The sequence below is a fragment of the Diaphorina citri genome, unplaced genomic scaffold (genome assembly GCF_000475195.1).
Source record: "Diaphorina citri unplaced genomic scaffold, Diaci psyllid genome assembly version 1.1 scaffold251, whole genome shotgun sequence".
NCBI lineage: Eukaryota > Metazoa > Arthropoda > Insecta > Hemiptera > Psyllidae > Diaphorina > Diaphorina citri.
Genome location: NW_007377688.1, coordinates 134,045 through 160,248, shown reverse-complemented (window position 1 = coordinate 160,248; position 26,204 = coordinate 134,045). Strand labels below are relative to the sequence as shown.

Sequence of the window (26,204 nt, the reverse complement as noted above, 5' to 3'; positions counted from 1 at the left end):
CGGATTCCGCCAGAGCCTACTAGCGTAGACTTAAACGCGCCTATAGACGAGAACTGTAATTCGACCCTGAAAGTCCAGAATCACTTATTTACGTTCAAGGCACCGAAGCGCAGGCCCTGTTCAATTTTCTGGTCAATTGTAAAAGTTGTGTGGCGACCACTGGGTATCTAACCGGTGTTCCGCCTACCCTAATATCGCCCGTGTGTTTCCATAGCGCCTCGCTACAATATTTACAGGTAAGTAGCGCCTCGATAAAGAAACACTTTTAAAGAACTGCCAGCCTAGGTAGCTTGGTTGGTAGTGCGTCTGCCTTGTAAGCGCTAGGTTTGCAGGTTCGATTCCCGCCCGTGTCGGATTTTATTCTCAAGGGATAAGGTTCGTTCTCGGAACGACTGGCTTTCTTCTATCCCATCCGTCTCTCTTCGATTTCGGGACGATAAGACCTTAGCAGTTACAGTTCCCTCTGTCAAACCTTTTGAAAAATATCTTAAATCTCTTGGATATTTCAGTTATTTTTAAATTTAATTTATTTATCCGTCGCAATATAAATAAATTATTATTTTATTATTATTATTATTATTATTATTTTTAATAAGCTTTATAGCAGGATTCTACCAATGTGCCAAGCCCCTGATCAAATAATGAACCTCCCCCCTCCCTCTGTTTCAGTGCAGTACCAAATGAACGAAGGGAAGTGCGGTGTATGTGGGGACCCGTACAATGAAGAGGCCCCTCGGCTTCACGAGGCCGGAGGCCGGTATGCCCGGGCCATCATAGGCCGATACTACAGCGCAGGCCAGGTAAGGAGTGCTTGTGATCCGATCTTTTAGTCTAGTAGAAGTTCTCACTGTTTTCGATAAAACAGAAATACTCAAGTTTATTTGTGAAGTGTGGTGTATGTGGGGATCCGCACAATGAAAGCGACAGAAAAGGAGAAAGCCTCCGAGAATGAATCCATTTAGATTAGAATAATTTTCGACCCGGGCGGGAATTAAACCCGCGACTTAGCGCTTACCAAGGCAGGCGTGCACCGTTTATCACAGGAACATACAGGATTTGAATTAGGTACGTAGAAATTGGTGTTGCTCTATTTTACGTTTGAGGTTAATTTAAATCTCCTTTATACCTACTTACCCAGGCGAGAAGATAGGTTAGGGCTTAAAGCTTGGCAAACAGCTTCGGAGAAGCTTATACGTAAGGACCTTTTAAGCTTCTTACCTATAATGGAAAATTAAAGTACCTGCAGACCTGCACCTTGAAAGAAAAGCCAAGAAAGCGCCTCCCCTAAGCTGTTGAATATTTATATTAATATTGCGTTTTTTTTGTTTTTTTTTTTTAGAAATTCTCCTTCTTTTTTCTCTTTTTTTTTCTCTCTCTCTTTTTCCCTTTTCCTGCTATCATTTATTATTTTAATGACTCAAACAACTTTAAAGAGAGCGTATTAAATTAATGCCATTTTTTCCCCCTTTTACTTTCTACTTTCTTTAAAATAATACTGGTAATAATAAATATAAATACCTAGGTACCTTTTAAAAATAAATGAGAACATTTAAAATAATAATAATGAATACCTACTTTCTTTTTCTCTGTTTGTCTTGGCCAATTTTTTAAAAAAATAAAGTACCTACCTAGATACAAAAATGTATTATTTAATACCTATCCAACCTACCAAAAAGCATCTGAAAATGAAAGTGAAAGAAAAAACAAACAGGTAGGTAATAATTCCTCCTCCTCCTCCTCCTCTTATCATTCTTCTTTTGATTTTTTTTCTCCTCCTTCTCCTCGACCTTATACTTCTTCTCTCCTCCTCCTCCTTCTTCTTCTCCTCCTCTTTCTCCTCAACCTTATACTTCTTCTCTCCTCCTTCTTTCTTCTTTTTCTTCTTCTCATCGTCCTCCTCCTCCTCCTTCTCCTCCTCCTCGACCTTATACTTCTTCTTTTTCTCCTCCTCCTTCTCCTTTTTCTCCTCCTCCTTCTCCTTTTTCTTCTCCTTCTTCTCATCGTCCTCCTCATTCTTCTTTCTTATTCTTCTTGAATATTTTCTTTCTTTGAAAATTAATATTTTTTCTTCAAAATAAATAATGATTAAAAATTTTGTTTTCTCTTCAAGGACATAGAGGTGGAAATCGAGCTGACCGCCAATCACAAGGGCGCGTTCGTGCTCAAACTTTGTCCGAACAATAACTTCAAATATGAAGCCACCCAGGAGTGTTTCGATCGGTAAGTAGGTTTCCAGATAACTTTCTAGATGGGATAGTAAAAAAAAAAAATTTTGGAACTTGAATTCCTAAATTTGTGTCCACCCACATAGTCGACCGACTCGATGAATGTCGACTGAACCCTGAACCGTCCACATTGCCTTGACAACATAGTTCACCTCGTCGATCGACGGCCGGTCGACTATGTTTGGACACACTCTAAAAGCGTTAATTTCCACCCAACTCCCGATTTGAAAATGCGGATTTATTAAACAATACCTTTCTCTTTAGATACCCTAACAGATAAATAAATAACTTCAAATATGAAGCCACCCAGGAGTGTTTCGATCGGTAAGTAGGTTTCCAGATAACTTTCTAGATGGGATAGTAAAAAAAAACTTTTTGAACTTGGATCCCTAAATTTGTGTCCACGCACATAGTCGGCCGACTCGACCGGACGTCGATGAATGTCGACTGAACCCTGAATTGTCCACATTGCCTTGACAACATAGTGTTCACCTCGTCGATCGACGGCCGGTCGACTATGTTTGGACACACTTTAAAAGCGTTAATTTCCACCCAACTCCCGATTTGAAAATGCGGATTTATTGAACAATACCTTTCTCTTTAGATAGTATAGGTTCCCTAACAGAAATTAAAAAGTAACTTATAATGTAATAGAAAACAAAAAGAAATTTTCATTGTGTCGAGTTTTTCTTAGGAATTACTCACAAATGTCGCTCTTGACGCTCTTGAATGCTTGTCACAAATGTCGTCCCCAAAAAGGCAAGAAAAAAAAATTCGAAAATTTTTCTACCAAAGAAAGGTCTTCTTAACCCTTGGTGTGTGCGTTCATTTCAGATATCCCCTGCAAGTGTCCCAGACACGGCGGACCCGTTTTGACATCCCGGAGGACTCCAAGAAGAAGGACATCTTCCGGTACAGGGTTAAACTGCCACCCTATTTGACTTGTAGTCAGTGCATCATACAGTGGACCTACTATACGGGTAAGGTAGAGGAAAAGACTCTAAGGGGGACTCCTTTTCCACATTCTGTTAAAGTACCTATACCTACTCTTGTTTAATTGTTGTGTAGTTTTTTTTTATTATTTTAATGAATTCTGATTTAAATTTATATTGAGGTAATGAAATTTGTAGGCTTGAATATTCTTATTATCTTATTTTTTTTTTATTATTTTAATTATGGGATGAGAGACATTCCCCCATTAAAAGTTAGATCTTAGCTTAGGGGAAGAACTAAAACATGTAAATTTTAAATTATTAAAATAAAGCATATATTATCAATCAATCCTTTATTGTGGGCTGGACTGCAAACATTTACATCATCCAACCCCGATAGATTCGTAGAAGCTTAACCCATTCTTTAGGGCTGTTTGTCCCTACATATAGGCCTCAGGTTGGACTTTTTGTGTATAGAGCTAAGCTCCCAATCCCCCGCCCCCCAGTACATCAGTTTTGGACTCTCTCTCTCTCTCTCCCCCCCCCCCCTGATAAAATTCTGCATATGGGCCTCAAGGTGGGGGTAAAGACAGTTGAAGAGATACCTACTAGATTGTCTCCATTTTTAGGGGTACACCTTTCTTTATTGGGGAGACACATTTCTTTATTCTGACGCCATCATTATTCGCCTACAGCTGAAGGTACAACAACAACGCTAGATTGTCCTATTGCAAAGATTCAACTATTCCATCCGATTTCTCCCCAGGTAACATGTGGGGAAGATGTGACAACGGCACCGAAAGCCTCGGCTGCGGCAAACCGGAGACGTTCCGCAACTGCGCCGACGTCAAAATCGTCACCAGCACCGGAGGTCTGCCGCCCCAGTTTGTCAACCCCAAGTCCGGCGCCCTGACCCGCGGCTCAGACAGTATCGCGCCGCAGCTGGCCTTCCCTCTGGTCATTAGGTGAGTCCTGGACTCTAGGGAGGCGCAAGTTCGAAGCATCAGTCTCTCTCTCTCTCTCTCTCTCTCTCTTTTAGGTTTTATAGGGGGAACTGTCCCTACTAAGGTCTTATCGAAGAGAGAAGGAAGACTAAGAAATCGAAGAGAGAAAAAACAGGATAGGAGAAAGCCAGCCGTTCCGAGAATGAACATTATCCCTTCAGGATAAAATTCACCCCGGGGCGGGAATTGAGCCCGCGGCCTAGCGCTTACAAGGCACAAGGCAGACGTACTACCAACAAAGCTAACTCGGCTGGTTACCTGCGCCCGCGGCCTAGCGCTTACAAGGCACAAGGCAGAGGTAGTACCAACAAAGCTAACTCGGCTGGTTACCGCTGGCGAGCAGTAATTTCATCCACCAGTTCCTTGAGTGTCACTGAAATAGGGTAATGTTATGGACTGTTGCACATTTTTTTTTTTTTTTTAACTATAGTAGAACCTCGATTATTTCAACCTCCATTATTTCAACTCTCTATTATTTCAACCCCAAAATCGACATTATTTTCTAGCTTTCAAAGGATTCAATAGGGTGTTTATACCCTATTTTTTACCTAAATTTTGCCCCTTTTCTATTGTTTTATACGGAACTTCGATTATTTCAACTTTAATTAAGTATATCAATTACCCTCGGTCCCAATTGGTTGAAATAATCGAGGTTCTACTGTACTTACAAATGGGAACGGGCCTTAACACATCGCCTCCTGTTTCAGATCTCAAGTGTGTATAGCTCATGGCCCGTATGCGGCCATTCCAGGCATCAACGAGTGGTGCGAGACCAATTGTCTACGATTCCCCCCCAACTGTCCGGCCTCCATTTGTACCTGCCCGTAAGTATACCGCACCCTTCGGCCAGTCCGTGTTTTTTTCTTTTTTTTTTCAATAGATGGTCAATAGGGTTATCTTAGAAGCATAGATTAAGCTTAGGGTATAAGGTTCCAATATTGTTAAATAAAAAATAAAGAAAATTAATAAATAAATTGGTAGGTATTTAATGCACTCCTGGTTAAAGGAATGTACGGAATCTAATATATGACTAGAAAATATCTCTTTTATACTGGCCGAATAAGACTAAAAAAAAAAAACCCCTTACTCCAGCAGTCTAAACAAGGTCTCTCATATTTGATTGAAAAATGATAGATCAAAGATTACAAACATGAGGACGATTAACTGCAGAACATTAACTACAGAAAAAAAAAAGTGTAGAATCACAACCTTTTCCTCTTTTTCAGGCAAGAATGTACGGCCATTGGACGGATAGCAGGACAACCAGGGGCGGACGAATATTGCCAAGACAAATGTCTGGTGTATGGGGGAGAGTGCCCCACTGATCGATGTGCCTGCTACTGAGACCAGGGTTGTATTTAGGGGAGGGGGACCTCAAACTCCATTTTTCTCCTTTACTGTAGGCTAGACTCTGAAAATTTGGAGTATCCACCTCCCCTCCCTCCCTCCCTCCCTCCCAGTACCTACATCATCACTAAATTGAGACTGGCCAAGTGGTTTTGGTTTTGCCAAGCCGAGAACAAAACCACCATGATACAATCGAACTACCTAAAGATGTTGTTGTTGTTGTTTTTTTTTTTTTTTTCAAAAGGTTTCATAGTGGGAACTGAGGAAACTATTCCTGCAGAGGTCTTATCGACCCGAAAGTGAAGAGAGAAGTAGGACAGGATAGGAGAAATCCAGCCGTTCCGAGAACAATCTTTATCTGTTTAGGATAGAGTTCGCCCCGTTTGGGAGTCGAACCCGTGATCTATAAATTGCCATATACAAAGCATCCGGCAATTTATAGATGTTGGTTTTGTGAACCAACTAAACAGGTAGGAATAGGTATGATATCGACGTAAAACTTAGGCCAGCCACTCACTATCAGGTAGACCTGACAGGGTACACCTGATCCCTTATGAGCGCACACACACTATCAGGTAGACCTGACAAGTATGGCTGAAAAGCTCCGTCTGTCAGGTCTACCGTCTACCTGATTCCTGATGAGCACACAAACTATCAGGTAGACCTGACAGGTATGGCCGAAAAGGTCCGTCTGTTAGGTCTACATACCTGATCAGCACAGACACTATCAGGTAGAACTGACTGTATCAGGTTTTCAGGTAGATCTGACACATGATAGTGAGTGGCTGGCCTCACATGGAAAACGAGCCGTCCTGGTGGGGTAGAATTTTTCGAGCTAACTACATGCCTACCTGAATTTTCATGAGTGGGAGAAAAAATGTAGATAGAAAATTTTAAAACAGCACGAGTTGAAATCTACTTTATTCTTTAGCCTTATCATTATCATCCATCTCAACCTGTTTGTTTCAAAATAGCAATAACCCAATCTTTCAGGGTGGGTAGTTAGGCAGGTAGCTACCCAGATGGGTACCATGAACTAATTAAAGACTTTTTTAATGTCTGTTGGAGTAAAAATCCGTGGATTCTTTATGTTGAACTTTATTTAACTTAATTTAAGTTTTTTCTTCGCCTTCTTATTCTTTATTATCCTACTCTTCCTACTCTTCACTCTTCCTCCTCTTCTTCTTCTTCTTCTCCCTTCTTCTTCTTCTTCTTCTTCTTCTCCTCCTCCTACTCCACCACCACCACCACCACCACCTTCTCCTTGATTTTGCTTCTTCTGCTTTCTCTTCCTCCTTTTTTTCGTTCTTTCTTCCTCTCCTCCTCCTTACTCGTACTTCTTTTTCTTTAAATAAATAATGTACAAAATTTATGAATAGAACTGATTTAACTTGTTGAGTTTTTGTTTTGTTATTACACTTTTTTTAATTAAAAATTTTCATAGTGGCTCTGCTGTGAACTTTTCAATGCCACTGGCTTTGCGGCCAGGGGAAAATTTAGAACACAAAAAATATTAAAACGTGGTGCTTAGCAGGTATTGTGGTAAAAGAAAAAAAAAAAAAAAAAAATCTTTAACAAAAGAAAACCAAGGGCTACAATGCTACAAGGAGGTTCAAGGTGCACTCAGCGACTCAGCCTTGTGAGGATAACTGAGGAGCTGGTTAGCTGGTTCAAATCCTAGCTAAAAGGTAAAAGTAACTACTTTTACTTGCCAAAATTTATAAATCTCTTGGAAGTAAGAAATCAAGTTACCTACCTGGAGACAGCATACTATCTTTTGGAAGCTTGAAGCTGATGATTTGATAGATAACTAGGTAATTATAATTAACTAACTGAAATCACATTAATCCACATTCCACTGACAAAGATAAAAAATTAAAAATAAAACTGAAACTGAAAACATGATTTGATAGATAACTAATTAATATGATAGATAACTAATTAATTATAAGTTAATTATAATTATAATTAACTTACTGAAAACTGAAATCACATTAAATCCACATTCCACTGACAATACTGACAAATATAAAAAATTAAAAATAAAACTGAAAAACTGTACACCAAGTGCTACAAGGAGGTTCAAGGTGCACTCAGCGACTCAGCCTTGTGAGGATAACTGAGGAGCTGGTTAGCTGGTTCAAATCTTAGCTAAAAGGTAAAAATTTATAAATTTCTTGGAAGAAGAAATCAAGTTACCTACCTGGAGACAGCATGCTATCTGCAGATATCTAGGTATAAGTATTGATCTGTAGAACTCCTTTGGAAGCTTGAAGCTGATAACTGATGATTTGATAGATAACAAGATAACTAATTATAATTAACTACTGAAAAGTGAAAACTGAAATCACATTAATATTAATCCACATTCCACTGACAAAGATAAAAACTAAAAACAAAACTAAAAACAACTAGAAACTGAAAACTGATAATGATTTAATGATAAAATAAAAACTTTTTATAAAAAGTCAAAAGTCAAATGAAAGAGGTTTTCATTTTTTCAACCGTTTTCAAAAATCCTCCAAAAAAACCTCACAAAAAAGTTTGGAAAACTTGGCAACACTGTTTTCTTATCAGAAAAAAAAGTAAACAAAAACAGCTGTTGAAAATTCACATCAAAAATTTTAAATTTTAAGGGAAGAGAATACATACTTGAATAAATAGGAAGCTAGCCGTTCCGAGAACGAACCTTATCTGTTTAGGATCAAGTTTGCTCCGGCCGGGAATTGATCTCACGACCTCCCGCGTGCTACCCTCCACCCTAACTAAACCAGAACTATTATGCTCTATTCATTCATTCATTCATTCATTCATATATAGGTTGCGTCTTCTATGGGAGAAGGTAGCTCTATATTTCTTTAATTATTTCTCTCCACTTTGCTCTATCTTGCGCCAGCCTCTTGATTGCCCGGTATGTTGGTCCATTCCTTGATGTCATCCATCCACGTCCTTCTCTGCCTTCGACGATCTCGTTTCCCTTCTATTCTTCGTTCAACGATGCTCTATTACTGTCAGAATAAGACTGACAAGTCCCTTTAAACGCCCGACTGTCTACACAAGAAGCAAATTTGGAGCATCCCCCCCCCCCCCCCTTAACTGTTTGGACTCTTGGGGCCTCCTGAATAAAATCCTGCATACGGGCTTGTATTTAAAATGTGAAATTCTTCGGGTGAAAATCAAACGACAAAATATCTACTCTACAGCGTTGGTCGGCAGATAAAAGTATTTTAGATAGCTAATACATACTTGAATAAATTTTATTTTATAAACTTGAACATTATTTCTAATGGTGAAAAACTCTTTAGATTACCTATAAGGGCTATAATACAATCACACAAGTGTGAGCACAATACTAGGTAATATAAGTGTGAGCGGTCAGTGCCTACATTATTCAGATTATTTAATAGGTACTAAGTTATTTTTTATTGTTTGTAAGAATTTTGTTTCTGGTGTGATATTGATTTATGATGTCATTGTGTTTTTTGCAAATTTCTTTCTTTGTTCTTTTTCTCTATGGATCTTCTTCTTTAGGTTCCATTTATTTTCGCATAGTTTTTTTTTTTTTTTTCAGGTATAGTTTATAGTTTGTTTCGGAAGGTACCTAGGTATTTTTTTTTTCCTCTTCTTTTTCTTCTTCTCCTTCTTCCTCATCCATCTTACTGATATAATTGCTTGATTTGTTTTCTCTTTTACTCATCTACATTTTTTCCCTTATTCCATTAATTTAATAGATATTTTAATAAAATAAATTTAATTAAATCATTAAATATAATTTATTAATAAATTTAATTTATTCCACAGTCTTCCTCTTCGTTCCGTTCCATAGAAAAAATTTAAAAGCGTTTTCACGTAGATATTTAGGTAAGTGCCTAATCAAGTACTGTGTTAAGCCCCAACTTCCAAGAAACCATTGATTTCTAAGTACTAAATTTTAGAAAGACAATTTGATAAAACCTTTGGTAGATAATCCAATGCTACCCAATAAACTGCCTTGAACAATGTAATTTATCTTCTAACCAAGCCCAGATATAAGTGTTTCTCCGTTTTCGGAAATGTATTTGAATCGTCCTCTGATAAAAATCCCTGTTGCCCAGTTCAATGTAATACCTTACTTTTCCAAACATATCAGTTGTTTGTTCAAAAAACCCAATGGGAATGGTTTGTGTAAACAAAATGTGCAGCTGTCCACAGCAAGGATATTTTACCAGGAAGAAAACACCGAGTCAGCTCTCCCGTTAATGTATTTGAATCGTCCTCTGATAAAAATCCCTGTTGCCCAGTTCAATGTAATACCTTACTTTTCCAAACATATCAGTTGTTTGTTCGAAAAACCCAATGGGACTGGTTTGTGTAAACAAAATGTGCAGCTGTCCACAGCAAGGATATTTTATCAGGAAGAAAACACCGAGTCAGCTCTCCCGTTGACAAAGGAAAGAGCTCGGGAGTTGATTATGAGGTTGAACATTGAGGAACGAGGACACCTTCACCCTGATAAAATTCTGCATATGGGCCTCAAGGTGGGGGTAAAGACAGTTGAAGAGATACCTACTAGATTGTCTCCATTTTTAGGGGTACACCTTTCTTTATTGGGGAGACACATTTCTTTATTCTGACGCCATCATTATTCGCCTACAGCTGAAGGTACAACAACAACGCTAGATTGTCCTATTGCAAAGATTCAACTATTCCATCCGATTTCTCCCCAGGTAACATGTGGGGAAGATGTGACAACGGCACCGAAAGCCTCGGCTGCGGCAAACCGGAGACGTTCCGCAACTGCGCCGACGTCAAAATCGTCACCAGCACCGGAGGTCTGCCGCCCCAGTTTGTCAACCCCAAGTCCGGCGCCCTGACCCGCGGCTCAGACAGTATCGCGCCGCAGCTGGCCTTCCCTCTGGTCATTAGGTGAGTCCTGGACTCTAGGGAGGCGCAAGTTCGAAGCATCAGTCTCTCTTTTTTTTTAGGTTTGATAGGGGGAACTGTAACTACTAAGGTCTTATCGAAGAGAGAAGGAAGACTAAGCTGACTAAGAAATCGAAGAGAGAAAAAACAGGATAGGAGAAAGCCAGCCGTTCCGAGAATGAACATTATCCCTTCGGGATAAAATCCACCCCGGGGCGGGAATTGAGCCCGCGGCCTAGCGCTTACAAGGCACAAGGCAGAGGTAGTACCAACAAAGCTAACTCACCAGCAAGAGTGTCACATCTCGTTTTTTTAATCCATCCGTCAAGCATGTCATTTTGACTTATAGAAATGTCATACGGAGACTAATACATATACGGAGACTAACTCAGAGGTAACTTGTCTGAACGGCATGTCAGACTCACACCCAAATGAGGAACTTTTTTCAGTGAGATATTTTACGGTGCCAAAATTTTTCTCTCGACTTTTCAGGGTCGAATTTGAGCTTTTTTTTCTAAAAGGCGCTTTAACTCTAGCTAGTAGGTCGTTCGCGTCGAAATTTGAGGTTTAGTAGAGGGTAACTGCTTACCCTCTACTAAACCTCAGTAGTGTAACTGCTAAGGTCTTAGGGCTATTTCACATCTAGACTGCAACTTGTAGTATACGGCAATAAAATTTTCATTTGAGGGCTACATACTCTACATAGTCTTATGGGCCTGTTCACACTTAAACTTCAAGTTTTTTTTTTTTTTAATTAAAAAAGAAAATCTCTTTCTGTCCCCCAGGTACTTCGGGACTCGTCAGTCCAAGGTCACGGCAGACTCATGGACCCTCCAGCCCGCAACTCTATGTGGCGGTTCGGATTCGCCACCCCGGTAGACTACAACGATAACGAGCTGTACTGCGGCGGTTATGCAGGTGGGTGTGAATTATTACGCCGCAGGCGAAATTTTTCTCTTCTTTTAGCCTCTATCGAGGATTTTGTCAAGGTGGGGGTTCAAGAGGGTGTGGATGCTCCAAAGTTTTACAGTCTGACCAACTGGCCAACAGTAGAGGAAAAAAAATAAGCTCAAGGGGGGCGGGGCAGGCTCCTTCGCCCCCCTCTAAATACGGTCTTGCCTATCTATGCCAATTTCCTTTGGGGTCGACATTCCTTCTTTTAATCTCCCGCTCCAACATCTCTTATTCAAAGATTCCTCTCTTCTCTATCCCTTCTCTCTCAAATCCTCTTGGGCTTTATCTCGTCAAATTTGGTCCCAGCAAGAGTGTCACATCTCGTTTTTTTAATCCATCCGTCAAGCATGTCATTTTGACTTATAGAAATGTCATACGGAGACTAATACAGATACGGAGACTAACACAGAGGTAACTTGTCTCAATGGCATGTCAGACTCACACCCAAATGAGGAACTTTTTTCAGTGAGATATTTTACGGTGCCAAAATTTTTTCTCTCGACTTTTCAGGGTCGAATTTGAGCTTTTTTTCTATAAGGCGCTTTACCTCTAGCTAGTAGGTCGTTCGCGTCGAAATTTGAGGTTTAGTAGAGGGAACTGTAACTGCTAAGGTCTTGGGGCTATTTGCTATTTCACATCTAGACTGCAACTTGTAATATACGGACTATACGGCAATTTTCATGTTGAGTGCTACATAGTCTTATGGGCCTGTTCACACTTAAACTTCAAGTTTTTTTTTTAATTAAAAAAGAAAATCTCTTTCTGTTAGGTCTTATCGACCCGAAAGTGAAGAGAGAAGTAGGACAGGATAGGAGAAATCCAGCCGTTCCGAGAACAATCTTTATCTGTTTAGGATAGAGTTCGCCCCGTTTGGGAGTCGAACCCGTGATCTATAAATTGCCATATACAAAGCATCCGGCAATTTATAGATGTTGGTTTTGTGAACCAACTAAACAGGTAGGAATAGGTATGATATCGACGTAAAACTTAGGCCAGCCACTCACTAAGGTCTTATCGACCCGAAAGTGAAGAGAGAAGTAGGACAGGATAGGAGAAATCCAGCCGTTCCGAGAACAATCTTTATCTGTTTAGGACAGAGTTCGCCCCGTTTGGGAGTCGAACCCGCGATCTATAAATTGCCGTATACAAAGCATCCGGCAATTTATATAGATGTTGGTTTTGTGAACCAACTAAACAGGTAGGTATAGGTATGATATCGACGTAAAACTTAGGCCAGCCACTCACTCTCAGGTAGACCTGACAGGGTACACCTGATCCCTTATGAGCGCACACACACTATCAGGTAGACCTGACAAGTATGGCTGAAAAGCTCCGTCTGTCAGGTCTACCGTCTACCTGATTCCTGATGAGCACACAAACTATCAGGTAGACCTGACAGGTATGGCCGAAAACGTCCGGTAGAACTGACTGTATCAGGTAGATCTGACACATGATAGTGAGTGGCTGGCCTCACATGGAAAAGGAGCCGTCCTGGTGGGGTAGAATTTTTCGAGCTAACTACATGCCTACCTGAATTTTCATGAGTGGAAGAAAAAATGTAGTGAAAAGCTCCGTCTGTCAGGTCTACCGTCTACCTGATTCCTGATGAGCACACAAACTATCAGGTAGACCTGACAGGTATGGCCGAAAAGGTCCGTCTGTTAGGTCTACATACCTGATCAGCACAGACACTATCAGGTAGAACTGACTGTATCAGGTTTTCAGGTAGATCTGACACATGATAGTGAGTGGCTGGCCTCACATGGAAAACGAGCCGTCCTGGTGGGGTAGAATTTTTCGAGCTAACTACATGCCTACCTGAATTTTCATGAGTGGGAGAAAAAATGTAGATAGAAAATTTTAAAACAGCACGAGTTGAAATCTACTTTATTCTTTAGCCTTATCATTATCATCCATCTCAACCTGTTTGTTTCAAAATAGCAATAACCCAATCTTTCAGGGTGGGTAGTTAGGCAGGTAGCTACCCAGATGGGTACCATGAACTAATTAAAGACTTTTTTAATGTCTGTTGGAGTAAAAATCCGTGGATTCTTTATGTTGAACTTTATTTAACTTAATTTAAGTTTTTTCTTCGCCTTCTTATTCTTTATTATCCTACTCTTCCTACTCTTCACTCTTCCTCCTCTTCTTCTTCTTCTTCATGAGACCAAGAAAATGAATTTCATTAAAAAGTTTGATGGATAATGGATATTTTATATTGAAAAAAGAAAAGAAATAGCATACCTTGCAGTCTTCACATTTTTCATCTCAGGTGCTAGGAAATTTGCTGTGCAGAAAAACTGAGCGAGTTGGTGCGAATTTATCTCTGGCAAATTTCTAGCATCAGCTTTTGAAAAGCCTTCTTCTAAACCTCTAGCCCCCTTAGGCATTTTGAAAAGAAATAAAATTGGTAAAACACAAAGAAAAAAACGATAAAACTTCCGGAATATTAAAAAAAAATGTCAAGCTCAACACAAAATACACGAATCAAATGAAAAATTACATATACAAAATGGAGTTTACTTTTTGGATGACCCCTGTGACGTCAGCAGGGTTGCCAGATCACCGTTTCCAACGCAACATTTTCGGATCGATTTTTTGGCTTTTGACGGTCAAGACGGCCTTTAATGGCATTTTTGACTTCAAATTTGGCTTTTTCAAGACATTTTGCATAGGAATACATCAAAATATCGACATGTTTGAGTAACTGAAACTACCCCATTAACTGAAAACTAATAAAATAAAAAGTCAAAAGTCAAATGAAAGAGGTTTTCATTTTTTCAACCGTTTTCAAAAATCCTCCGTTTAAAAAACCTCACAAAAAAGTTTGGAAAACTTGGCAACACTGTTTTCTTATCAGAAAAAAAGTAAACAAAAACAGCTGTTGAAAATTCACATGAAAAATTTGAAATATTTTATTCCATATTCCATTACATTTTAATAAAATAAATTTAATTAAATCCTTAAATATAATTTATTAATAAATTTAATAATCTAATTAATTTCACAGTCTTCCTCTTCGTTCCGTTCCATAGAAATTTTAAATTTTCACTTTTAAAAGCGTTTTCACGTAGATATTTAGGTAAGTGCCTAATCAAGTACTGTACGTGTTAAGCCCCAACTTCCAAGAAACCATTGATTTCTATTGAATTTTAGAAAGACAATTTGATAAAACTTTTGGTAGATAATCCAATACTACCAAGACAATAAACTGCCTTGAACAATGTAATTTATCTTCTAACCAAGCCCAGATATAAGTGTTTCTCCGTTTTCGGAAATGTATTTGAATCGTCCTCTGATAAAAACCCCTGTTGCCCAGTTCAATGTAATACCTTACTTTTCCAAACATATCAGTTGTTTGTTCGAAAAACCCAATGGGAATGGTTTGTGTAAACAAAATGTGCAGCTGTCCACAGCAAGGATATTTTACCAGGAAGAAAACACCGAGTCAGCTCTCCCGTTGACAAAGGAAAGAGCTCGGGAGTTGATTATGAGGTTGAACGTTGAAGAACGGGGACACCTTCAAACAACACTCCATGAGATTGAGTCGGATAAAATGAAAGATGAATACAAGGGTAAGTTGGGATCAGATTAGTTTTATTGATGTTTTCTTTCCAATGATTTTCAAAAGCTGAGGTGAATGATGTAGGTATTTCTGAAGAGTAAAAATACAATATGTACCTACTTAAGAATACCTAAATCCACTTTGTCATTGTTTGATGTTTTCTTTCCAATGATTTTCAAAAGCTGAGGTGAATGATGTAGGTATTTCTGAAGAGTAAAAATACAATATGTACCTACTTACAAATACCTGAATCCACTTTGTCATTGTGGCCCCTCTCCCGTTGACAAAGGAAAGAGCTCGGGAGTTGATTATGAGGTTGAACGTTGAAGAACGGGGACACCTTCAAACAACACTCCATGAAATTGAGTCAGATAAAATGAAAGATGAATACAAGGGTAAGTTGAACTCAGATTACATCAAATACCTAAATTTTTAAACGAATTACCAGACAAACTTAAAGAAAATGAAATTAAAAATAAAAGAATTCTATCTATCAAGAAACAATGAAATATAAATGAAACTTAAGAATGAACTAATAAAGAAGATGAAGAAAATTTAAGAAGAAAAATAATTAAGAATTCCCTAAAAGTACTCTAGTACTTAAAGGGATTTATTCCAAAAGAACATTTTATTGTTAATGTGATATAAGTAAAATAAACTTCAATATTATTATTATTGATGCTTCCTAAGTACTCATTGACTTTATTTTTAGCTGAGGACTCTGTACTGAAGTGAATGATGTATAGGTACTGGAACTTGGCCTGGCATACTGCTGTCGACTCAGATTTAACACAAAGGGCCTTACTGTAAAAGAATGCCATGGCTCCTACAAGGTGATAAATCTGGCATCTGTGATACTTGTCATTGTGGCCCCTAATAATTAGGTTCTTGATTAGCCAGTAACAGAATGGATAGTAAGTAGATAAGGAAAGTAAGAATGGGTATGGATTTTTTCATTATTCCTGTGCATAAAACTATGTGAATCGGATAGGGGAAAAAATCAAGAATGGAAAATAATGCCATGGGTCCTACAAGGTGATAAATTTAGCATTTGTAATATTTTCCACAGGTCAATTGGCAGCTTACAGATGGAGATCCAAGTTTGGTAGACCAAGCAGAGTACCAAGTCTTGGTGACGTTGATCCCACCGGATCCTACTGTCCTTTGCCAGAAGATTGGTTGTACAAAAAATATGGTAAGTGTTCTCCACCCTTTTGGTCAAGCATAAATTGGTATTATTATGTACAAGTAGGTTCTTAGGGTCCTTGAATTAGATTAACATACAGATGTTGGGTGTCTAATGAAATAGAAGGGGGGCGGCCACAATCAAACAAACAAATAGAAGAAAAAAAAACTTATAGGTACCTACCTACCTAAAGTGGTTGAAGTCCAAGGCTAATTGCAAAATAATTTTGTCCTAATTGCAAAAGGCAACACCCTGGTATAGGAACTTCTTTTGCCAAACTTAACTATTGAGTAAAATCTGACAAGTGTCCAAGACTTTTTTGCTTATGCTAATTCAAGAGCTGAAAACATTGTCTGTAAAATATTTTTCCATGTTTTCTTCTTTTTTTTTTACATGCTGCTCCTTGTATTTTTTTAGTGGAAAATCGTAAGTACTTACAACCTTTGAATGAGCAAGATTTTTGAACATTGGTGTAGTAAAAAATAAAAAATAAAATAATAATAATAAGATTGAAAATACCTACTTATGGAGCTATCTTTTTTAAAAGGGTGCTTTCAGTCTCATGATGACACTAAAATTGGTTAGGTCTTAAATTGATCAGGGAATAATCTAGCTAGGTATGTATAAAGTTTTACCTAGGTACCTACTGTTGGGTGTTGGGGCTTGATTTGGTGTACAAAGCAGACCCCAAGACTGACTAGTTTACCAATACATTGTACTTTTATTTATTAAAATATTTAAACTGCTTTATTTTTCCAGCGGAAACGATACCAAAACCCTCCAAGAGTCAACTGATTGCTTGTAAGTATTTCCTCAAAACTTAAATTACATCTTTGACATTACATCTTGCTGGTCATTTAGGGGTGCACACAGTCTTGAGCTGGATTCAAAAGTAGCAAGGGCATAATAATAATAATAATATGTACTTAATAAGATTGAAAATACCTACGCTCCATAAGTATCTTTTTTAAAAGGGTGCTTTCAGTCTCATGATGACACTAAAATTGGTTAGGTCTTAAATTGATCAGGGAATAATTAATCTAGCTAGGTATGTATAAAGTTTTACCTAGGTACCTACTGTTGGGGCTTGATTTGGTGTACAGACTAGTTTACCAATATATTGTAATTTTATTTATTAAAATATTTAAACTGCTTTATTTTTCCAGCTGAAACAATACCAAAACCCTCCAAGAGTCAACTGATTGCTTGTAAGTACTTCCTCAAAACTTAAATTACATCTTTGACATTACATCTTGCTGGTCATTTAGGAGTGCACACAGTCTTGAGCTGGATTCAAAAGTAGCAAGGGTTTAATCAATCAATAAAATGGAAAATATAATAAATAGTTGTTTTACTTCCTAGTTGTTTTAAAAGTAAAACAACATCTCATAAAGACCTACCTATTTATGTATTTTCCAGTGGGTGTTCACAATGCAATTCCATTCATTGGCTTTGGATTCCTGGACAATTTCTTTATGATCATCTGTGTAAGTAAAACACATACGTAATCTTGACGTGTTCACAATGCAATTCCATTCATTGGCTTTGGATTCCTGGACAATTTCTTTATGATCATCTGTGTAAGTAAAACACATACGTAATCATGATATACCTTCTTCTTCTATTTGAGCAGTATAAATAAGCACCATTATTACTATTTTTCCTCTTCTTCCGCGCCCTCTCTCGTGTTCAGACGGGGTCGGCGTTTTTCGTCAGCCTCTCAATCAGTCCTAGGGGGTGATTACTTTGAGTTGACATGCGGTTTTGACTAAAAAAAAATTACGAGTGAATGCCCTTTTGCACTCAACCTTTGCTATTTCTTTAGCAAGGGAAATTCCAGGCTGGTATCCTCCATTTCTCAGAAATTTATTTGTCTTTCCCCCTTTCACATGACCTTTTTTTTTAAAAAAAAAAAAAAAAAGTTTGACAGAAGGAACTGTAACAGCTGAGGTCTTATCGTCCCGAAAGCGAAGAGAGAAGGAAGACAGGATAGAAGGAACCTTATCCTTATGTGTTTAGGATTAAATACGCCCCGGGCAGGAAACCCGCGATAATTGAAAGATGAGAGTTGAAAAAAGATAAAATGAACAGATTTTTTTTTTTTTTTCAAGTAGATCGTTTTATTTTGAACAATCAGAGACAAATACAATATACAAAACATGCCTTCGATAAAGGAAAAAAAGATAGCTTTGGGGGAAAAACTCGACCAAAAATATTTCCCTTAGTTTGCTCTATGCTTAAATTTGTACTAATGGAATCTGAAAGACAATGCGTTGTAAATAGAAGACCTTTTATGGAATCGAACCCACGACCAAGCGCTTACAAGGCAAACATTAGAAAACATAGTTCACCCAAAAAAGGTTCCACAATAGAAAAAATTAGAACATTTCCATATTAGAAAAGATGTTTTGCCCGAAAAGGTTTCTTATTAGAAAAGATGACAAAACATTTTACATTTAATAACACATTAGGAAGGCTGTGTTTCCCCAGAAAGGGGCCTACGCAGGGTCTTACGCCGTTCTGGCAAACATTAGAAAACATAGTTCACCCAAAAAAGGTTCCACAATAGAAAAAATTAGAACATTTCCATATTAGAAAAGATGTTTTGCCTGAAAAGGTTTCTTATTAGAAAAGATGACAAAACATTTTACATTTAATAACACATTAGGAAGGTGTGTTTCCCCAGAAAGGGGCCTACGCAAGTACGCAGGGTCTTACGCCGTTCTTGCAAAGACTTCAAATTTTTTCGTTAAAGTGTCGAGCTATGTAAAATAATATCCCTAATTTCTTTAACAAAAACAATTTAAAAAAAAAAAAAAAATGTGTGAAGTGCGTAAGCAAAAAACAATAAAATTTACATTCCTTGAGATATTTGATTCCTTTTTTTACGGTTAGGTAGAAAATGAAACACCCATATTTATGAACAAAATACTGGCTCTCAATTGACATTTTTAGGGCCAAATTTATAAACAAAATACTGGCTCTCAAATAGTAAGTATTTTCTTTTAAGGCCATATTTATGAGCAAAGTACTGGCTCTCTCAATTAGCATTTTTTTTGTATACATATTTATGAACAAAAAATACTGACTCTCCAGTAGAATCTTTTACGGTTATATTTATGATCAAAATACTCCTCTCAATTAGTATTTTTTGGTGCCATATTTATGAACAAAATACTAGCACTAAAGTAGGTAGCTAGCTCCTTTTGAATTTTTGTTCATAAATGCGGGGGTGTAAGACTTAACAAAATACTTCGACTTAAGCATTGGCAACAACTTAAGCTTTATCTTATTCGAATGAAGACGTAGTTGGCTTTTAATTATACAAGGTGTTTCGAAAAAAGTGGGCAAAAATTTAAAGCAGACCAAAAAAAAATACTTTGGTTGGTTGTTTTTATCTTATTTGAGGCCTTTAATCGAGATTCTTTCATTTTTTTTTTTCTTTTTTTATGACAACTAATTTAATTTACATCATCTTTGTAAAGAAAGTTAGATCCATTTTTTTCATAATAGGTAAAATCATTTCACGTCTAGTGAAAATCTTTGCACACTTTTTCCAAAACGCCCTGAAGAAAAAAGGTTTTTATCGCATGAATAACAGTAGATTATACTATAAAGGCAGGGATGGCCAAACTTTCTTCGCGGAGGTTCCCTTTGAAAAAGTAAAAAAAAAAAAAAAAAATCTTTGCGGTTCCTCGAAAATAGCAATTCCCAGTTTAGCCATCCCTGATATAAGGAATGCCCAGACTAATGTGTTAAGTATTTATACATGAACTCTCTATTACTAGTAAAGGCAAGACATTGGAATAGGCAGTTTCCTTACTAGGGCAGATTATGTGAAAAAAAAGTCGGATTTGAAAATTAAAATCTGAATTCGAAAAAAAAAAAAAAAAAAAATCGGATTCCATTGTTTCAATCCGGATCTGCTAAAAGCCGGATTCGAATAATTAAATGCGGATCCCGACAAAGCCGGATTCGAATATTTAAATCCGGATCCAGAAAAAGCTAGATTCGAATATTAAAATCCTGATTTTTTCAACCCCAATGGACTCTACAATCCGGATTCAATTATTTCAATCCGTATCCGGAAAAAGGCGGATTCAAATATTTAAATCATTTATTATTATTATTTTAACTCCAAATGGACTCTATAATCCGGGGCCAGAAAAAGCCGGATTCGAATCTTTAAATTCTGATTATTAAACCCCAAGGGACTTTATAATCCGGATTCAAATATTTAAGTCTGGATTTTTTTAACCCCAATGGACTCTAAAATCAGGATTCTAATATATAAATCCGGATTCTAATACATGAATCCGGATTTTTGCTACCCCCATTGCAAGGCGGATCCGGATTCAGATCTTCAAATCCGGATATTTCTCCTACTGACTACACAGGGCGTAATTAGCCATAGTGTATCCCAGAGGTTCACTCGGCTTGGCATAGTCTATATGACACTCCGGCTCATTCAACTCGTTAGTTTCGCGGAGTATCTTCTACTCACTCAGCTTGTTAGTGAATTCGGAAAAAGCCGGATTCGAATATTTAAATCCGGATTTTTAATCCCCATGGACTCTAGAATCCGGATTTTAATATTTAAATCCGAATTTTCAACCCCAAAAGGACTCTAGAATCCGGATTCACTTCTTTATATCCGGATTTTCAACCCCAATTCAGATTCAGATCCGGATATTTCTCTTACTGACTACACAGGGCGTAATACTTAGCCATGGTCTCTCCCAGAGGTTCACTCGGCTTGGCGTAGTCTATATGACACTCTGGCTCATTCAACTCGTTAGTCTCTCGCAGTATCTTCCACTCACTCAGCTTGTTGGTGAATTCGGTCATCTTCTCGAAGTTCTCCAGACATTCGTAGACGTGAATTAAACCCCGGTAGTCATACTCCAGGCCCGAGTAGGAGGCGGAGAATAGTTTGAGATCTGCAAATAGAATAGAATAAGATTAGAATAGAATAAAATATATATTATTAGAAATAATAGAATAGAATGGAACATAATTGAAAAGGATAAGATTAAAACAGAGGTCATAAAATAGAAAAGAATAATATTAGACTGGACTACAATTAACTAGAGTAGAATAAAACGGAGTAAAATAGAATAAGATAAGCATAGAATAAGAATAGGTAGAATAACAATAGAATAGAATAGAGAGAAGTTCTCCAGACATTCGTACACGTGAATTAGACCCCGGTAGTGGTACTCCAGGCCCGAGTAGGAGGCGGAGAACAGTTTGAGATCTGCAAATAGCACATAAGAAGGTAATGATAATAAGACTCTTGAGTGGAAGGCAACCAGTAGGCGAGGTTAACGCCTTAGGTGTTCTCTACCACCTAACCCTTAGAGCTCCATTATTATGCGGCTGGGCTTTCAAGATAGCAACGAGTGTCCATGATAAAGTAAGTCTAATCAACTTACCTACAATGGCATTCTAAACTTAACAGATTGACTTACTTTCTATTACTACAGTATAGCGAGCTGTACTAGCAATGAAAGTATTGCAATCGGTCCAAAACTTTCTCAAATAAGTGAGGATAAAATTCCATACCTCGGCTGGGATCGAACCCACGCCCCCCTGTTTACCAGGCGAGCAAGACGCTCGACCACTCAAGACGACCACTACGCCATCGAGGCAGGTAAGGGGACTGAATATAAAAATGAGCTCAATCTTGAGAATCCTGCCAATTTAAATCTCTTTAGATATGAAATAGGAGTACCTAGATTTTTTTTTCTGAATCTAATGAATCCATTTAAACTAAATGAGTGGATAGGAGAGTAGACTGATACATCTAAAGGGGCTCCTACACTTTGAGTCCTCTAACGCAGAGTGCAATCTTTCAATTTTAATTCGATACTAGTCAATATGAATACCCATTTGGTAACATTATTTTACCCAGTGCCCACATCCACCGAAAAAAGCTTATATAAAGCTTACACTAAACGATAACGAAGCAAAGCTAGAATGATAAAAAATATTATTTCTTTTTTTTTTCGGGTAAGACGAACATTAAACTAAATGAGTGGATAGGAGAGTAGACTGATACATCTAAAGGGGCTCCTACACTTTGAGTCCTCTAACGCAGAGTGCAATCTTTTAATTTTAATTCGATACTAGTCAATATGAATACCCATTTGGTAACATTATTTTACCCAGTGCCCACATCCCGAAAAAAGCTTATATAAAGCTTACACTAAACGATAACGAAGTTAAGCTAGAATGATAAAAAATATTATTTCTTTTTTTTTCGGGTAAGAAGAACCCAGGTCGTTCGCGCCGGAAAGGCTGGTATATTATTTCTTTTCCTCTGACATCTTCGTATTTTTCAATAATTCTTGGATTTGAATTTCATTAATAATATCCTCTTTAAAAAATCATTAGATAAGTATTATAAACATATTCCTATTATTTGTAGTAAAACAAAGTATTACAATTTCATTAATAATATCCTCTTTAAAAAATCATTAGATAAGTATTATAAACATATTCCTATTATTTGTAGTAAAACAAAGTATTACTTATAATTATAATAATTACGTAAACATTTTTTTTTTTTTAATTCGTTTAAAATTTTAAATAACGTCTTTTTTGTTATAGCTTGAAATATTCGAATTTAATTTTTTTAGATTTTCTTGTAAATTAAGAAATCTCTTCTTTCACCACCTTTCGAGATCTATTGCAACTTCGAATAATTTCAAACTATCGTCTGTGAATTGAAAAAAAAAAAAAAAGCTGTCATCTTTTATCGTTTTAATGTCTTCAACCCATTATATGCCCATTTGGTCGTCAACAAACCATACATTTTTTGGTAATTTCTGGGGAAAAAAATCATTAGCCTTTTAATGTCTTCAACCCATTATATGCCCATTTGGTCGTCAACAAACCATACATTTTTTGGTAATTTCTGGGGAAAAAAATCATTAGCACCAAAAAGACCCCTTCGGTCAAACTCAATTTGAAACTCAAGTATAGGTATTATGGGTTTTGGGTTTTGACATAAATATCCTTGAAAAACTCACGTCTTTCTAAAGTCTAAATAGGTACCTACCTAAATCTTTTTTCATAATGCTCGTATCTTTTCCCTGTATATTCTACAATGGTCCAAAATACTTATGCTCTTTTATTAATGGTTCGTTAACCTAGATATTACATACTATTTTAGATAAATTATTTATAAATACTTAAAGAGTCTGCTCCCTTTTTTAAGTCGATTTTTATCGGTCAAAAATTGTCTTTTTTTAGCTACAAGAATCTGTTAAAATGTACTGTCTAATGCAGTGCTTCTCAAATTGTGTGCCATGAGGTCGCCTTAGGTGTGCCGCGAAAAGAGAAGCACTGGTGTAATATAATATTCACATACCTACATCTGGTGAAAACCATTGAGATAGAACCCTCTTTTTTTTCATATTCTACAATGGTCCAAAATACTTATGCTCTTTTATTAATGGTTCGTTAACCTAGATATTACATACTATTTTAGATAAATTATTTAAATTTATAAATACTTAAAGAGTCTGCTCCCTTTTTTAAGTCGATTTTTATCGGTCAAAAATTGTCTTTTTTTTTAGCTACAAGAATCTGTTAAAATGTACTGTCTAATGCAGTGCTTCTCAAATTGTGTGCCATGAGGTCGCCTTAGGTGTGCCGCGAAAAGAGAAGCACTGGTGTAATATAATATTCACATACCTACATCTGGTGAAAATGGTTGGTATTACAATGGATAACCATTGAGATAGAACCCTCTTTTTTTTTCTTTTTTTTTAGATAAAAATCGATATTAAACCAAACAAAAAAAGTCCATATTTTATTGATATTCAATAGCTTATTAATGTCTTCGTATCATACTTGTTATTAAATTATTAATCACATATTAATTTTATCTATTTTTTTATAATGAAAAATTCATTATTTTATCTTTTTTTTCTCGGTGAAATATTCCTTTTAATTTAGTTATCTAGTTATGTAGAGAGGGGCGTTATGAAGCTAGGATTCTCTGGACCCAATCTCAGCCCTATTCAACTGGACATGAGGAGTTCACGGGTGTTTGCTAATTTGGTAAGTACCTGGCATGTACTCTTTCTTAGACCAGCCACTCACTATCAGGTAGACCTGACAGGTACGGCTGAAAAGGTCCGTCTGTCAGGTCTACCTGGTATGTAGTGTATGTACTCTTTCTTAAATAAGTAAAAGAAATTAACCTTTTTTTATAAGAAGTTTGATAGAGGGTACTGTGTAACAGCTAATAGTCCCGAAGGTCTTAAGTGAAGAGAGAAGGATAGGATAGGAGAAAGCCAGTCGCTCCGAGAACGAACCTTATCTTAAATAAGTAAAACAAATTAACCTTTTTTATAAGAAGTTTGATAGAGGGTACTGTGTAACAGCTAATAGTCCCGAAGGTCTTAAGTCTTAAGTGAAGAGAGAAGGATAGGATAGGAGAAAGCCAGTCGCTCCGAGAACGAACCCTATCTGTTCAGGATAAATTTCGCGACCTAGCGTTTATAAGGTACTCCAACTAGCCTGGGATAAAACCTCTGATTTGATTTCGAACCTTATCTGTTCAGGATAAATTTCGCGACCTAGCGTTTATAAGGTAGTCTAAGCCCTACTCCAACTAGCCTGGGATAAAACCTCTGATTTGATTACGAACCTTATCTGTTCAGGATAAATTTCGCGACCTAGCGTTTATAAGGTAGTCTAAGCCCTACTCCAACTAGCCTGGGATAAAACCTCCGATTTGATTTCTAATTTCAGGGCTGTACCCTGACAAAAAGTATTTCTAATATCAGGGCCGGACTCTAATAAAACCTATTTCTAATTTCAGGGCCGGACTCTGGGCGTCACCATCGGGTGTCTCTTGGGCATGACGCCCCTGTTGTTCATCAGCGCCAAAGAAGACGAGAAATCTGACAACCCTGGCACGGACACACTTGACAACACCGCCATCACAATCCCTGCAACAACCTAGACTGGAAAAACCTGGGGAGTTTTTCACGAACGATTTCGCACTAGTCGCTATTTGCTTTCAGAATCTGAGACGATTTCCCCTCTTTTGGCGTGCCCTGTACTAAACCATAGGTAGGAAATCCAAGATGGCGCGCCATCGGAAACTCATTTCCCCTCCTCTGAAACTCATTTCCCCTCCTCTGAAACTCATTTCCCCTCCTCTGAAACTCATTTCAGACGATTTCCCCTCTTTTGGCGTGCCCTGTACTAAACCATAGGTAGGAAATCCAAGATGGCGCGCCATCGGAAACTCATTTCCCCTCTTCTGAAACTCATTTCCCCTCTTCTGAAACTCATTTCCCCTCCTCTGAAACTCATTTCCCCTCTTCTGAAACTCATTTCCCCTCTTTGGCGTGGTACTCGTGGTAGGGCCTATATAAATCCTAAATGGTGCCCGCCATCACAATCCCTGCAACAACCTAGACTGGAAAAACCTGGGGAGTTTTTCACGAACGATTTCGCACTAGTCGCTATTTGCTTTCGGAATCTGAGACGATTTCCCCTCTTTTGGCGTGCCCTGTACTAAACCATAGGTAGGAAATCCAAGTTGGCGCGCCATCGGAAACTCATTTCCCCTCTTCTGAAACTCATTTCCCCTCCTCTGAAACTCATTTCCCCTTTTCTGAAACTCATTCCCCCTCCTCTGAAACTCATTTTCCCTCTTCTGAAACTCATTTCCCCTCTTCTGAAACTCATTTCCCCTCTTTGGCGTGGTACTCGTGGTAGGGCCTGTATAAATCCTAAATGGTGGGCCATCTGAAACTCATTTTTCCTCTTTTCAAGCTCATTTTCCCTCTTTTGGCGTGGTGCGCTTGAATTAAATCATTTAAAATCCAAGCTGATTGAGGGGAACTCGTTTGTTTCCGAAAGGAAATTACAGCTATACGAGTACACTCACAGAAATACGAAGTTGAGCGAATTTCGTACATAGCTCATTTTCCCTCTTTTGGCGTGGTGCGCTTGAATTAAATCATTTAAAATCCAAGCTGATTGAGGGGAACTCGTTTGTTTCCGAAAGTAAATTACAGCTATACGAGTACACTCACAGAAATACGAAGTTGAGCGAATTTC

At 37.7% G+C, this 26,204-nt stretch overlaps 2 protein-coding genes across 2 annotated transcripts; both read left to right on the top strand.

Moving 5' to 3' along the window:
* The first annotated feature begins 664 nt into the window (after positions 1-664).
* LOC103506631 lies at positions 665-5,598 on the top strand. The gene is made up of 6 exons (XM_026821634.1): positions 665-800; positions 2,111-2,220; positions 3,060-3,205; positions 3,924-4,122; positions 4,869-4,985; positions 5,388-5,598. The coding sequence occupies exons 1-6, from the start codon at positions 681-683 to the stop codon at positions 5,503-5,505; spliced, it is 810 nt and encodes a 269-aa protein (XP_026677435.1). The 5' UTR covers positions 665-680; the 3' UTR covers positions 5,506-5,598.
* An 8,720-nt stretch (positions 5,599-14,318) lies between these two features.
* LOC103506630 lies at positions 14,319-26,033 on the top strand. Its single transcript, XM_026821637.1, has 8 exons — positions 14,319-14,939; positions 15,999-16,124; positions 16,533-16,541; positions 16,875-16,916; positions 17,535-17,602; positions 24,081-24,185; positions 24,952-25,114; positions 25,576-26,033. Exons 1-7 carry the CDS (start codon positions 14,642-14,644, stop codon positions 25,093-25,095), a joined length of 792 nt encoding a protein of 263 aa, XP_026677438.1. The 5' UTR covers positions 14,319-14,641; the 3' UTR covers positions 25,096-25,114; positions 25,576-26,033.
* The last annotated feature ends 171 nt before the right edge of the window (positions 26,034-26,204 follow it).

Excerpts from the sequence above, each read along its gene's own strand:
- LOC103506631 (XM_026821634.1), top strand. The coding sequence starts at position 681 with ATGAACGAAGGGAAGTGCGGTGTATGTGGGGACCCGTACAATGAAGAG. Across the intron at positions 4,123-4,868 it reads GCCTTCCCTCTGGTCATTAG|ATCTCAAGTGTGTATAGCTC; the intron begins GTGAGTCCTGGA and ends CTCCTGTTTCAG. Across the intron at positions 4,986-5,387 it reads GCCTCCATTTGTACCTGCCC|GCAAGAATGTACGGCCATTG; the intron begins GTAAGTATACCG and ends CCTCTTTTTCAG.
- LOC103506630 (XM_026821637.1), top strand. The coding sequence starts at position 14,642 with ATGTATTTGAATCGTCCTCTGATAAAAACCCCTGTTGCCCAGTTCAAT. Across the intron at positions 14,940-15,998 it reads AATGAAAGATGAATACAAGG|GTCAATTGGCAGCTTACAGA; the intron begins GTAAGTTGGGAT and ends TATTTTCCACAG. Across the intron at positions 24,186-24,951 it reads CACGGGTGTTTGCTAATTTG|GGCCGGACTCTGGGCGTCAC; the intron begins GTAAGTACCTGG and ends TTCTAATTTCAG.